Source organism: Bos grunniens, chromosome 14 (assembly GCF_055505025.1).
Source record: "Bos grunniens cultivar Pamir isolate PY7600 chromosome 14, Bosgru_T2T1.0, whole genome shotgun sequence".
NCBI classification, from domain to species: domain Eukaryota; kingdom Metazoa; phylum Chordata; class Mammalia; order Artiodactyla; family Bovidae; genus Bos; species Bos grunniens.
This window is the reverse complement of record NC_141178.1, coordinates 82,935,893-82,947,074: the sequence shown is the minus strand read 5'-3', so window position 1 is coordinate 82,947,074 and position 11,182 is coordinate 82,935,893. Positions and strand designations below refer to the sequence as shown.

At 67.1% G+C, this 11,182-nt stretch overlaps 2 protein-coding genes across 6 annotated transcripts; both read left to right on the top strand.

The window, feature by feature from the left end:
• Positions 1-563: 563 nt before the first annotated feature.
• Positions 564-3,725, top strand: NAPRT (nicotinate phosphoribosyltransferase). 3 transcript variants are annotated; one of them, XM_086337704.1, is made up of 13 exons: positions 564-802; positions 877-1,004; positions 1,084-1,166; positions 1,509-1,519; positions 1,611-1,726; positions 1,973-2,169; positions 2,252-2,392; positions 2,648-2,732; positions 2,825-2,905; positions 2,988-3,090; positions 3,180-3,334; positions 3,426-3,533; positions 3,615-3,725. In XM_086337704.1, the coding sequence occupies exons 1-13, from the start codon at positions 577-579 to the stop codon at positions 3,675-3,677; spliced, it is 1,497 nt and encodes a 498-aa protein (XP_086193830.1). In that variant the 5' UTR covers positions 564-576; the 3' UTR covers positions 3,678-3,725. The 3 variants fall into 3 exon arrangements, with proteins under 3 accessions (XP_086193830.1, XP_086193829.1, XP_086193828.1); XM_086337703.1 differs by having other exon boundaries at positions 1,389-1,519; positions 3,195-3,334; XM_086337702.1 differs by having other exon boundaries at positions 1,389-1,519.
• Positions 3,726-5,348: 1,623 nt separating this feature from the next.
• MROH6 (maestro heat like repeat family member 6) lies at positions 5,349-11,046 on the top strand. Of its 3 annotated transcripts, none has more exons than XR_015141223.1 (14): positions 5,349-5,705; positions 5,841-5,993; positions 6,097-6,251; positions 6,767-6,884; positions 7,079-7,263; positions 7,349-7,486; positions 7,592-7,706; positions 7,815-7,958; positions 8,033-8,206; positions 8,380-8,547; positions 8,756-8,875; positions 8,982-9,179; positions 9,292-9,357; positions 9,529-10,754. XR_015141223.1 is itself a non-coding variant. In XM_086337640.1 (14 exons), the coding sequence occupies exons 1-14, from the start codon at positions 5,457-5,459 to the stop codon at positions 9,774-9,776; spliced, it is 2,136 nt and encodes a 711-aa protein (XP_086193766.1). In that variant the 5' UTR covers positions 5,350-5,456; the 3' UTR covers positions 9,777-11,046. The 3 variants fall into 3 exon arrangements, 2 of the variants coding, with proteins under 2 accessions (XP_086193766.1, XP_086193767.1); XM_086337640.1 differs by having other exon boundaries at positions 5,350-5,705; positions 9,077-9,179; positions 9,529-11,046; XM_086337641.1 differs by lacking the exon at positions 6,097-6,251 and having other exon boundaries at positions 5,397-5,705; positions 9,077-9,179; positions 9,529-11,046.
• The last annotated feature ends 136 nt before the right edge of the window (positions 11,047-11,182 follow it).

The following is an 11,182-nucleotide window of genomic DNA, read 5'->3' as shown; positions in this document are numbered from 1 at the left end:
CGGTCTGGGCAGCATTGTGTCACTAGTGGTTCCTCCCCGGATCCGGTGTGACTGGTGAGGAAGAGTGAGTTGTTGAGGCCTCCAAGGCCCCTTAGGATTCCTGTGGGGCTTAGAATGCAGGACTGGAGAGCCTTCTGTGCCAGCTGGTAGACAAGCAGCCCCTTACTTGGGTTGGCACCACGTTCCTCCCAGGACTGTGGGCTTGCCGCGGTGTGGTGGTGGCCCTGAGCTGCCCTGCCCACGCCCGCAGTGGCTCTGGGCGGGAGGGGATGTGGAGTTTGCATTGCCCTCTTTTACCGTTGGTACGCTGCATGGAACCGCGGGCGGCAGGGGACAAGACAGACCGTGCCCCACGGGGCCGACCAGGGCGAGCAGACGCCCCAGCTCGAGCCGCGTCCAGCTGAAGGAACAGCTCCCCAGCGTCTGGAGGCCGGCGGCCCGCCCCGTGGGTTCTGGTTGCCAGGAGAGGCGGTCGCGCCCCGGTGTCCCAACTTTCCAGCTCCAACCCGCTGACGGGGCGGGCCCTGGCGAGCGCGGACGTCAAACGGGCAGGCGGGGCGGCCAGAGTCCGGGGCGATGGCGGCGGAGCAGGACCCCGAGGGGCGCGCGGCGGCGCGGCCGCTGCTCACCGACCTGTACCAAGCCACCATGGCGCTGGGCTATTGGCGCGCCGGCCGCGCGCAGGACCAGGCCGAGTTCGAGCTCTTCTTCCGCCAGTGCCCGTTCGGCGGAGCCTTCGCCTTGGCCGCGGGACTGCGCGACTGCGTGCGTTTCCTGCGTGCCTTCCGCCTGCGGGACGCAGGTAGGCCCCGGCCCGGCGAGCCCCCGCCCGCGCGCCCCCGAGCCCCTGCCCGCCACGGCCTCTGTCGCCCCTAGATGTGCAGTTCCTGGCTTCGGCGCTGCCCCCAGACACAGACCCCGCGTTCTTTGACCACCTTCGTGCACTCGACTGCTCTGGTGTGACGGTGCGGGCCCTGCCCGAGGGCTCCCTCGCCTTCCCCGGCGTGAGTGCGGGGGGTGGGATGTGGTGGCGGGGGGCGGCGAACGGGGCAGGGCGGCACCGAGTGACAGCCCGCCCCGCAGGTTCCGCTACTGCAGGTGTCCGGGCCGCTCCTGGTGGTGCAGCTGCTGGAGACGCCGCTCCTCTGCCTGGTCAGCTACGCCAGGTGGGGCCCGGGGTGGGGTCCGGGGTGGGGCCCGAGGCCGAAGGCCGGATCCTGCGAGTGGGAGGGGCCTTCCCGGCGGGCCTGTGGGGCGTGGCCCCGTGGGGGCGGGGTGGGGATGGAGCGCTGGCCCGCACCCGCTCCCTCTTCGCAGGGTCTCCAGAGAGACCTGGCAGAGTAGCTTCCTGGCCGTCACTCCGGTACCCTACTCCCCTGCTCCCACAGCCTCATCGCCACAAATGCCGCGCGCCTTCGCCTGATCGCAGGGCCCGACAAGCGGCTGCTGGAGATGGGTCTTCGGCGTGCTCAGGGCCCCGACGGGGGTCTTACTGCTTCTACCTACAGCTACCTGGGCGGTGAGGGCCAGGAGACGGAAGGAAGGAGGAGTCTAGCCCCGAGACCTCCCTCCTTCAATGTCTGAAGTACCCCAACTTTACCCTGATCCAGGCTTCGATGCCAGCAGCAACGTGCTCGCAGGACAGCTACGGGGCGTGCCGGTGGCTGGGACCCTGGCGCACTCCTTTGTCACTTCCTTTTCAGGCAGTGAGGTGCCCCCTGACCCGGTCAGTACCCCTGTCCCCCTAGCTGCATTACAGAGGGCAGACCCCCAGGGCGATCCCTTCCCCAGAAGGAGACGCCAGCCCCTGCTCAGCCCTCAGGCAGGTACCACGCCTGGCCCACCCAAGCCACCCTGGGCTGGTGTCTCAGTGTGGCGCTGGCAGACGGGTGCTCAGACTGTCTACTGGTGCAAGCCAGCCGCCCCCCCACCACCACACTCTGGGTCTTCCGTCCTTTACCCCTCTCCATAGATGTTGGCTCCAGCGGCTGGTCAGGGCTCCCAGGTGGATCTGGCTGCCAGTGTGGAGATGTGGCTGGAGCGTGTGTGTGGCCACCTGGGGCTGGGTGTGCAAGAGCCTCATCGGGGAGAGCGGGCAGCCTTTGTGGCCTATGCCCTGGCCTTTCCCCGGGCCTTCCAGGGCCTGCTGGACACCTACAGTGTGCGGAGGTGAGGCCCGGCCATCCCCTGGGATAGTCTCAGCAGAGAAGCTGCAGACCCCTCATGCTGACCCTCCTGTCCCTGTCCCCAGGAGCGGGCTCCCCAACTTCCTGGCTGTAGCCCTGGCCCTGCAGGAGCTGGGCTACCAGGCAGTGGGTGTGAGGCTGGACAGTGGCGATCTGCTTCAGCAGGCTCGGGAGATCCGTGGGGTCTTCCGGACAGCGGCAGCCCAGTGAGTCCCTGGGAGGGGCTTTGTCTGCTGAGAGACCCCCTCCAGCTCAGGGGTATTGAGAGGGGAAGCGGGAGGGAGGCTCTCTGATGCTACCCAAGTCGCAATGCTGCAGTGGGCGAGAAGGCTGGGCTGGGCTCACTCAGGGGCCTGTAGGCACGAAGGCTTGAGCCAGACCAGCAGATGTTAGAGGGCGGCTGGACAGGTGAGGGGGAGCCACGGGAGTCAGGAACATCTGACGGGCTGCCCCCACTACAGGTTCGGGGTGCCCTGGCTGCAGTCGGTACCCATCGCTGTCAGCAACAACATTGACGAGGAGGAGCTGGTCCGGCTAGCCCAGAAGGTGGGCTGGGCAGGGGCAGGCCAGAGGGTGGCGTGGGGGCCCTGGGCCTGCATGTGCTGGCCGAGCTCAGTGCCCACCCACTCACCTTCCAGGGCAGTGAGGTGAACGTCATTGGCATCGGCACTAGCGTGGTCACCTGCCCTCGCCAGCCTTCCCTGGGCTGTGTCTACAAGGTGGGGCACAGTGCAAGTGGGCTGGGGGTGGACCAGGGGTCCGGGAAAAAGGTCCAGCTAGCCCAGCACCCTGTCCCCGCAGCTGGTGTCTGTGGGAGGCCAGCCGCGGATGAAGCTGACCGAGGACCCCGAGAAGCAGACATTGCCTGGGAGCAAGGCTGCCTTCCGGCTCCTGGGCTCTGATGGTGAGGCCCCCTCCACCCTCCTCAGTTCAGTTCCGAGCCCCAGGCCCCTCACGTTATTCTTGGCGCCCCTCACGTGCACACACACACAGGATCTCTGCTGTTAGATGTGCTGCAGTTGGCAGAGGAGCCACCTCCCCAGGCTGGCCAGGAGCTGAGAGTGTGGCCTCGAGGGGCCCGGGAGTCCCGTACTGTGAGGCCGGCCCACGTGGAGCCACTGCTGCGACTCTGGGTCCAACAGGGACAGGTGACCACCCCTACCTACCCCCCAAATCTGCACCTTCAACCCAGACCAAGCTCTGATATCTGTCCTTGAGCCTCTTCCCACCTCCCAACAGCTGTGTGAGCCGCTGCCATCTCTGGCTGAATCCAGAGCCTTTGCCCAGCAGTCCCTGCACCGTCTGAGCCCTGCCCACAGGCGGCTGGAGCAGCCGGCACTGTACCAGGTGTGCGCGGGGCCCCGCCCTCAACCTGGCCTGTGCTGTCTGCCCCCATGGCCCCATCACTCCCGTGTCTCCCTGCTGCAGGTCGCACTGTCTGAGAAGCTCCAGGCCCTGGTGGACAGACTGAGTGCCAGAGGAGCCCTCTGACGACCTGTGCTGGGAGCTGCCTGAAATTAACATGAGTCATTCACTGTCCCCACTTGTCATGTGTCATTTCTTCATCTAGTCTGCCACTCGCTGGACCCTCAGGGCTTCCTGGGGTGGACTGGAGTCAGGAATTAGTGAGAGGGTTTATTCTCCCAGGGGAGACCCCAGGCTGGCCAGGGTTCAGGAGGCAGCCCCACGCTGAGGTCTGAGGTCAGCTAAGGCTTGTGGGAGGGTGTCCGAGGCTTGAGGAGCTGGACTCTAAGGGCAGATCGGGGCAGGGCAGGGCTATAGGGAAAGGGGGGCAGTCCTTGTGCTCAACTAAGAGCTGGGGGAGTGGCTGGGAGACCTCTCCATGAGGCTGGAGGCGGGAGCCACAGGGTGGGGTTGAAGCGCCAACTGGAGGGGCTCTGGGATTCCCCCTGGGAAGGCTCTCTGGGATACCTCCACCTCCCCAAGGGGAGGCCTGGGTGTCCCCTAACTCTGCTGCTGCCAGGCTCCACGGGCCCCTGTGCCCCTGGGCCCCGCCCATCTGGCTCCCTCTTGGCTCTGGTGTGTCACAGTGTGGACCAGGCCTCGGTCGTGGGGACCCAGCTGCTGCCCCCAAAGTGCCAGGAAAGGCTTGGAGCCGTGGGGCCTGCCTGACCAGAGCCAAGGAGGAAGTTAGGGAGCAGGGGCCCGCCCTGGGCACCCGGCAAGTCCTGGCTGCCCCACCTCTGTGCAGCAGGCTTGTCAGGTCTCCACCCACGTCTGCTCCAGGAGAGAGGGTCGAGGCTCTCCGGGACACGGGGGCCAAGGCCTCGGCCTCTTGTCCAGGTGGTGGGCAGCTCGAGGAACCAGCAAGGGCGCGGGGGAACGCTGACTGTCCAGGGGACGGCCCCGGGGCTCTCCCGCCTGCCCAGGTATTTGGCAGGACCAGCTCTTCTGGCTCCCCCAGCCCAGGCTGGGCAGTGGCCACGGTGTTGCTGGGTGAGGGTGACAGTGGGGATTTGGGACAAAGGCCCGGTCAGGCCTCCTGGGGAGAGGGGGGCTTGGAGAGAGATACACACACCCCTGCCAGCACACACACAACAGAACACACCCAGGCCCAAGGCCCCTCATGTCACCACTTCTGAGCTTTGCACTCTGGTGCCAGGACTGAGGGCACCAGAGGCACTGGGCAACTCCTCTTCTGCTGGCTCACCCCCAGGGCTGCTCTGAATTCAGAGCGGGCGGCAGCTCTCCGACCGTCCCCTTCCCGGAGGTCCGGTCGGGTGGGAACACAGAGAGGACAGCCCAGCCCCAGCCCCAGGCCCAGCATGGGACTCGACTGCCTTTCAGGGCTGAGTCAGGCGAGGCCTTAGCTCAGGGCTGGGCCAGACCCTCAGAGCTGTGCACACTTGCCAGGATTCCCTGCCCAGTGGGGTTGGAGGTCAGGTCAAGGGCTCGCCTCCCTGCCACCATCCCCTTATACTCCCTGCCCCGGCGGATCCTCTGTCCCCCAGGGACCTTGCTTGGCCCTTTCCTAGGGCCCGGTGGGCAGAACCAGATCCCAGACACTCAGGCTGCAGGCAGCCTGGGCAGGAGGGCCTTCCCAAAGCCCCTGGCGGGTACCACACCTGGAAACACCTCTGTATGGCTCCCCACCTCCACCCCCACACCCCCACACACACACGCGCGCGCGCACGCCACCACGCCTGTCCCTGGTCCCGCCTGCCTGGGGCCTGCTTCTAGGTCAGGCCTGGGCACGACTTCCTGGGAGGACCAGCGACAGGTGCTACAAGCTCGGCGTGTGCCGCGGCCATGGCTGGGGGCGTGTGGGGCCCGGCCCGCGGGGCCCCTGTGGGGGCCCTGACCCTGACAGCCCTGGCCGAAGGGATCCGGGCCAGCCGGGGGCAGCCAATGGGACCCCCTGCCCCAGGCCCTCAGCCCCAGCCTGAGCTTGAACCTGCAGTGGAGGAGCCTGGGAGGGCAGCCACCACTCCCACGGCTGGCGGTGAGCCCCCCTCCCCGCCCCCTCCCCAGGAGCCAGCTCCCGAGGGGCCCCAGCAGGTAAGCAGGAGGGCTGCCTGGGGGTCAGGGGAGGTAACGAGGGAGGGGGTTGGGAGATGACAGAAAGGCTCTGTGGAGGGAGGAAGACCGTGAGAGAGGTAAGGGGGCTCCACATGCTCCCCGTCCCACTCCCAGACTCCCCGGAGCTCCTGGGAGGAGGGGGCCCTAGCAGACCTGGCCGTGTACACCGCCGCCTGCCTGGAAGAGGCTGGCTTTGTGGGAACCCAGGCAACAGCACTCACCCTGTCCTCAGCCCTGGAGGCGCAGGGGCACAGGCTGGAGGACCAGGTGAGCCCATGCCCCTCCCCACGGGCCCCTCCAAGGCTGCGGGTGGTGAGCTGCGCCTGCTTGGCGCGGGCAGGGCTCACAGAGACCTGACTGCCGCCCCCAGGTGCATGGGCTCGTGCGGGGGCTGCTGGCGCAGGTGCCCCATCTGGCGGAGGGGCGGCCCCGGCGGGCGGCGCTGCGGGTGCTGAGCTCCCTGGCTCTGGAGCACTCCCGGGACGTGGTGTTCGCACTGCTGCGCTGCTCACCGGCCCCGGACCGGTAACCTGCCTCGCCCCGATGCGTCAGGGGCCCCACGGCTTCCTTCCCCCTTCCGGCTTGGCTGTGGAGTCTGGCCCAGGGCGGGCCTAGGAGGGAGCCTTCCCCCTCCCCTCCTCCCTCTCTTCCTCCCGCTGCCCCTCCCACCTCAGGTCCTCTGCTGGTTCCTGGCTGCAGCCTGGCTTTCTCTCTCCCTGTCTGGGGGTGCCCGCCTGAGCAAGCCAGGTGGCTTCTGCACCCCCAATGCCCCTGGCTGTGGTTAGTCTGCCCCCAGGGAACGTTATCTCTGGTTTTATTCCCCATGGTGACTGTTCATGATGCCAGTTTGTTGCTGGCCCCTTGGGGTCCCATGTGATCTGCACAGATGCCACTCATCTTGTTCCTCAGGGATTGCCAGGGTGGGGTGGGGGGCAGTTAACCCTCCCTCCTCCTGCTGGAGTCCTAGTGGCTGCCTCCCCAACTTGGGGGCTCTCCTCACCCCAGTCCCGAACCCTGTCTCACATACCCCGTGCCCCCAGGGTGGCCGCTGAGCTCTGGCGCAGCCTGAGCCGGAACCAGCGTGTGAATGGACAGGTGCTGGTGCAGCTGCTCTGGGCGCTAAAGGGCTCAGCCGGATCCCAGCTGGAGGCTCTGGCGGTAGGTGGCTCTGTCCAGCTTGCCAGGGGACACCCCAGCCCTGGCCCAAGAGGCCAGGAGAGTCTGGTTACAGGGGCTCGGGAGCAGCAGGCACTCACCGTAGTCACACCCATCCATAACGCCCTTCGAGCGTGGAGGTCTTGTCCTCTCCCTGTCTGCCGTGTCTGAGCCTGAATGAACCCCTGGTTCCACAGGCCACTCGCGCCCTTGGGGAGATGCTGTCTGTGTCCGGCTGCGTGGGTGCCACCCGAGGCTTCTACCCGAACCTTCTCCTGGTGCTGGTCACTCAGCTCCACGAATTGGCACGGGACGCACACTCCCCCGACACACCCAAGGTGTGGGTCCCATCTCACCGAGGGCCACCGCACAGTCATGCCAGGTGAGGGGGTGCACACCCGGCTGTGAGGGCTGGCCCAGTGCCCTCCTGGCCCTCACCGCCCACTCGCCGCTGCACCCGTCTCCAGCTGCACCGTGGAGGCCTTGAAGGCCCTGCTCACTGGGGACGGAGGCCGCATGGTGGTTACGTGCATGGAGCAGGCTGGAGGCTGGAGGAGACTGGTGGGAGCTGGCACCCACCTGGAGGGGGTCCTGCTGCTGGCCAGGTGTGCGGGGGGGGGTGTGAGAGAAGCAGGGGCATGGGGGTGGTCGGTGGGGTAGGGGGGGCGGGCGGCTTCTTGAGGGAGAGCTTCCGTTTGGCCCCGTCGCAGTGCCCTGGTGGCCCACGCCGACCACCACCTACGAGGCCTGTTCGCTGACTTGCTACCGCGGCTGCGCAGCACAGACGACGCACAGCGCCTGACGGCCATGGCCTTCTTCACCGGGGTGAGCCCGCTTCCAGGACGGGTGGGGAGGGGTGACAGTGAGCTTGGCCCCTAAGCGGCCCTGGCCTGCGCGGAAAGCCAGCGCGCTGACCCTGTGTCCCCTGCCCAGCTGTTGCAGAGCCGGCCCACCGCGCGGCTCCTGCGGGAGGAGGTGATCCTGGAGCGGCTCCGCGCCTGGCAGGGCGACCCTGAGCCCACCGTGCGCTGGCTGGGCCTGCTGGGCCTCGGCCACCTGGCGCTGAACCATGGGAAGGTGAGGGAGGGGCGGGGCGGGGCGGGGTGGGCTGGGCGAGGGGCCTCCCACGAGTCCCTGTCCCCCCCTCGCAGGTGCGCCACGCGACCACGCTGCTGCCCGCGCTCCTGGGCGCGCTGGGCGAGGGTGACCCGAGGCTCGTGGACGCCGCGCTGGGGTCGCTGCGGAGGGTCCTGTTGCAGCCGCGGGCACCGGTGCGGCTCCTGAGCGCGGAGCTGCGGCCACGCCTCCCGCCACTCCTGGACGACGTGAGCCCCGCCCGCTCCCTTCAGCTGTCTTTCCCATGGCCCTGCCGGCCCCCGCCCCCCCCAACCCCCGTTACCCGACCAGGCCCCGCTGGGGCCCCCAGGGCACTCCCGCAGACTGCAGCCCTCCGGACGCCCTCTCCCTGCCGGGTCCTGATCGCGCCCTCCTGTTGCAGACCCGGGACTCGGTCCGCGCCTCCGCAGTCGGGCTGCTCGGGACGCTGGTGCGGCGCGGCCGGGGCGGGCTCCGGGTGGGGCTCCGTCGCCCCCTGCGGAAGCTGGTGCTGCAGAGTCTCGTTCCGCTGCTGTTGCGCCTGCACGACCCCAGCCCAGACACCGCTGAGGTCAGCCCCCGACACTGTCCTGACCACTCCACCCTTCCCCACCACAGCCGCCTCTCCAGAGAGCGCATGTCAGGGACGTCCCTGAAGACTGCAGGAGGCTTGGGCAAGCAGGACTCCTCCGCCCCTCACCCTGGCCACCTCCTGCCTCCCAGGTCCTTTCTTGCCGCTTTCCTTTTGCACCTCTAACCTCGCTCCCTCCCCGTTCCAGAGCTCAGAATGGACCCTGGCCCGCTGTGACCAGGCCCTGCACTGGGGCCTGCTGGAGGAGATGGTCACGGTGGCCCACTACGACAGCCCTGAGGCCCTAAGCCGCATCTGCCACCGCATGGTCAGTTGGGGGGACGGTGAGAATGACGGGGTGCGGTCGGCTGCCCACTTGGTCCAGTATACACCAGGGCCACTCCCCCCCAGACTGAGACTCCTCACCCTTCCAGTCAAGGTGGTAGCACGGTGAAGCCTGGCCTCACCTCTGAGGCCTCCACTCCACGCAGAGCTGGCCCTCCTGCCCCACGAGCCCTTCTGTCCCCAGGTCCAGTGGTACCCGAGTCACGTGCCCAGCTTTCTGAGCCAGACCCAGGGTTACCTGCGGAGCCCTCAGGGCCCCCTGCGCCGGGCGGCCGCCCTGCTCACAGGTGAGGCAGGCCTGGTGTCACGCTGCTCCCTGCACCCAGGGCTCTGGGTGCTGGGCCAGCCCCTCACTGCTGTGGGCACGGGGCCAGCACTCAGGGCTTCGCTTTGGTCCAGGCTTCCTGGTTCATCACTCCAGCCCCAGCCACGTCAACCAGGACCTGCTGGACTCTCTGTTCCAGGGTGAGAGCCCAACTCACCCTCGTGGGGTTCCGCAGGGTTCCAGAGAGGTGGTGGCTGCCAGGGCAGAGTGGATGGGTGGGGGACTGGGATGGATGGGGGACAGCCCGCGAGTCCCGCCCCCCCCCCCGCCCCGCCCCACCATCCGCCACATGAACCGCCCTGTCCCCGCAGACTTGGGGCGGCTGCGGAGCGACCCTGAACCAGCTGTGGCGGCAGCAGCACGCGTGTCTGGCCAGCAGGTGGCGCTGCTGGCCCGCGCCCAGCCCCAGCCCTGCGGCTGGAGCCTCTGGGGCCTCCGGCACCTCCCCTGCCCCGGCCGGCCCCGCCCCCGGCCGGCCCGGCCCCCACCCGTCTACGCCGACAGCCCGTTCCAGCACCGCAGCCACCCCGGCCGCTGGGGCTGCTCAGGTCCAGGCTGAGCTGACCGGCCGGCCCTCCAATGGGGGCCACGGTGCTGACTCAGGCTCCCCGCTCTGTGGCCTGTCTTGGCTGGGAGGCAGATCTGCAGAAGAGGTCTGCCTTGAGGGGCACCCTAGGCGTAGTGCTGGGCACCAGTGCCTGTCCCCCACCCCAGCGGGGCTCTGCAAGGTCTGCTGCACACAAAGACCCCCCACCCCGAGAGCCCTGTGACTAGATGGACCACGAGTTTCTGACGCAGCACCTTCTCCCTCAGCTTCATGCCTCGTCCACCTGTCGATCCGTCTGTCCCCCAGCAGGCCTGTGCCTCTCCCAGCCCCCTGGCATGTGCCCTGCCTGGATGGCGCCTGGCCTTCTGGGCCCAGGCCGGGTGGGGACACGGAAGTGGGTGCCGCCCTGGGAGCCATCCCTGTGAAAGGCTGCCTCTGCTGGCCACTTGCTGGCTGGCAGGTTCTGAGGTTTCCAGCCACACCCTCACTGCTCAAGAAGCATCCATCTGTCCGCCTATCCACACTCACTGCCCAGCAGCCTGGCCCCGTTCCTGCCCCTCCCCTCTAGCTCACCGTCTCAGACCCCTGGGGTCTTCTCTGGAGGCGGCCCCCGACTTCCCACTGGACACCACAGGTCTGAGATGATACCTGCGGGCTCAGGTGTGGGGTGCCAGCATCTGCCCCTCACCAGGCTGAGCTGTCGCACCCACATCCCAGCACCTGCTCAGGGCCGGGTAAGGGAAGAGGTCCCTCAGGAATGCTCTGAAGCAGTGACCCAGGCTCTCCAGATCCGGGATGAGTGGCTTCTGCCACCTGGAATGCCCACCTTGAGGTGTCCTCTTGCCCTTTCTGGGCCCCCAAAGCTGCCTTCTCAGAGAAGGAGGCCTCCACTCACACAGCCTCTTGGAGGCTGGGCTCCTGCCCACCACAATGGAAAGCATTTGAAATAAAGATAGCTGGACGGCCCTGGTGGTCCAGCAGTTAAGCCTCTACACTCCCAATGCAGGGAGCACAGGTTCGATCCCTGGTTAGGGAACTAAGATCCCACATGCCGCACTGCGCAGCCAAAATAAAAACACAGATCCTAGGGGTTCGGTGTCTCTCTGGGCCAAGGCTGGGCTTTGATGAGCCGCGCCTGGTCCAAGATCCGGCTTGGACTAAGATTACAGAGAAGGCAGCGTGTGGCTGCCAACAAAGGTCTGTCTAGTCAAGGCTATGGTTTTTCCAGTGGTCATGTATGGATATGAGAGTTGGACTATAAAGAAAACTGAGTGCCAAAGAATTGATGCTTTTGAACTGTGGTGTTGGAGAAGACTCTTGAGAGTCCCTTGGGTTGCAAGGAAGTCCAACCAGTCCATCCTAAAGGACATCAGTCCTGAATTCATTGGAAGGACTGATGTTGAAGCTGAAACCCCAAT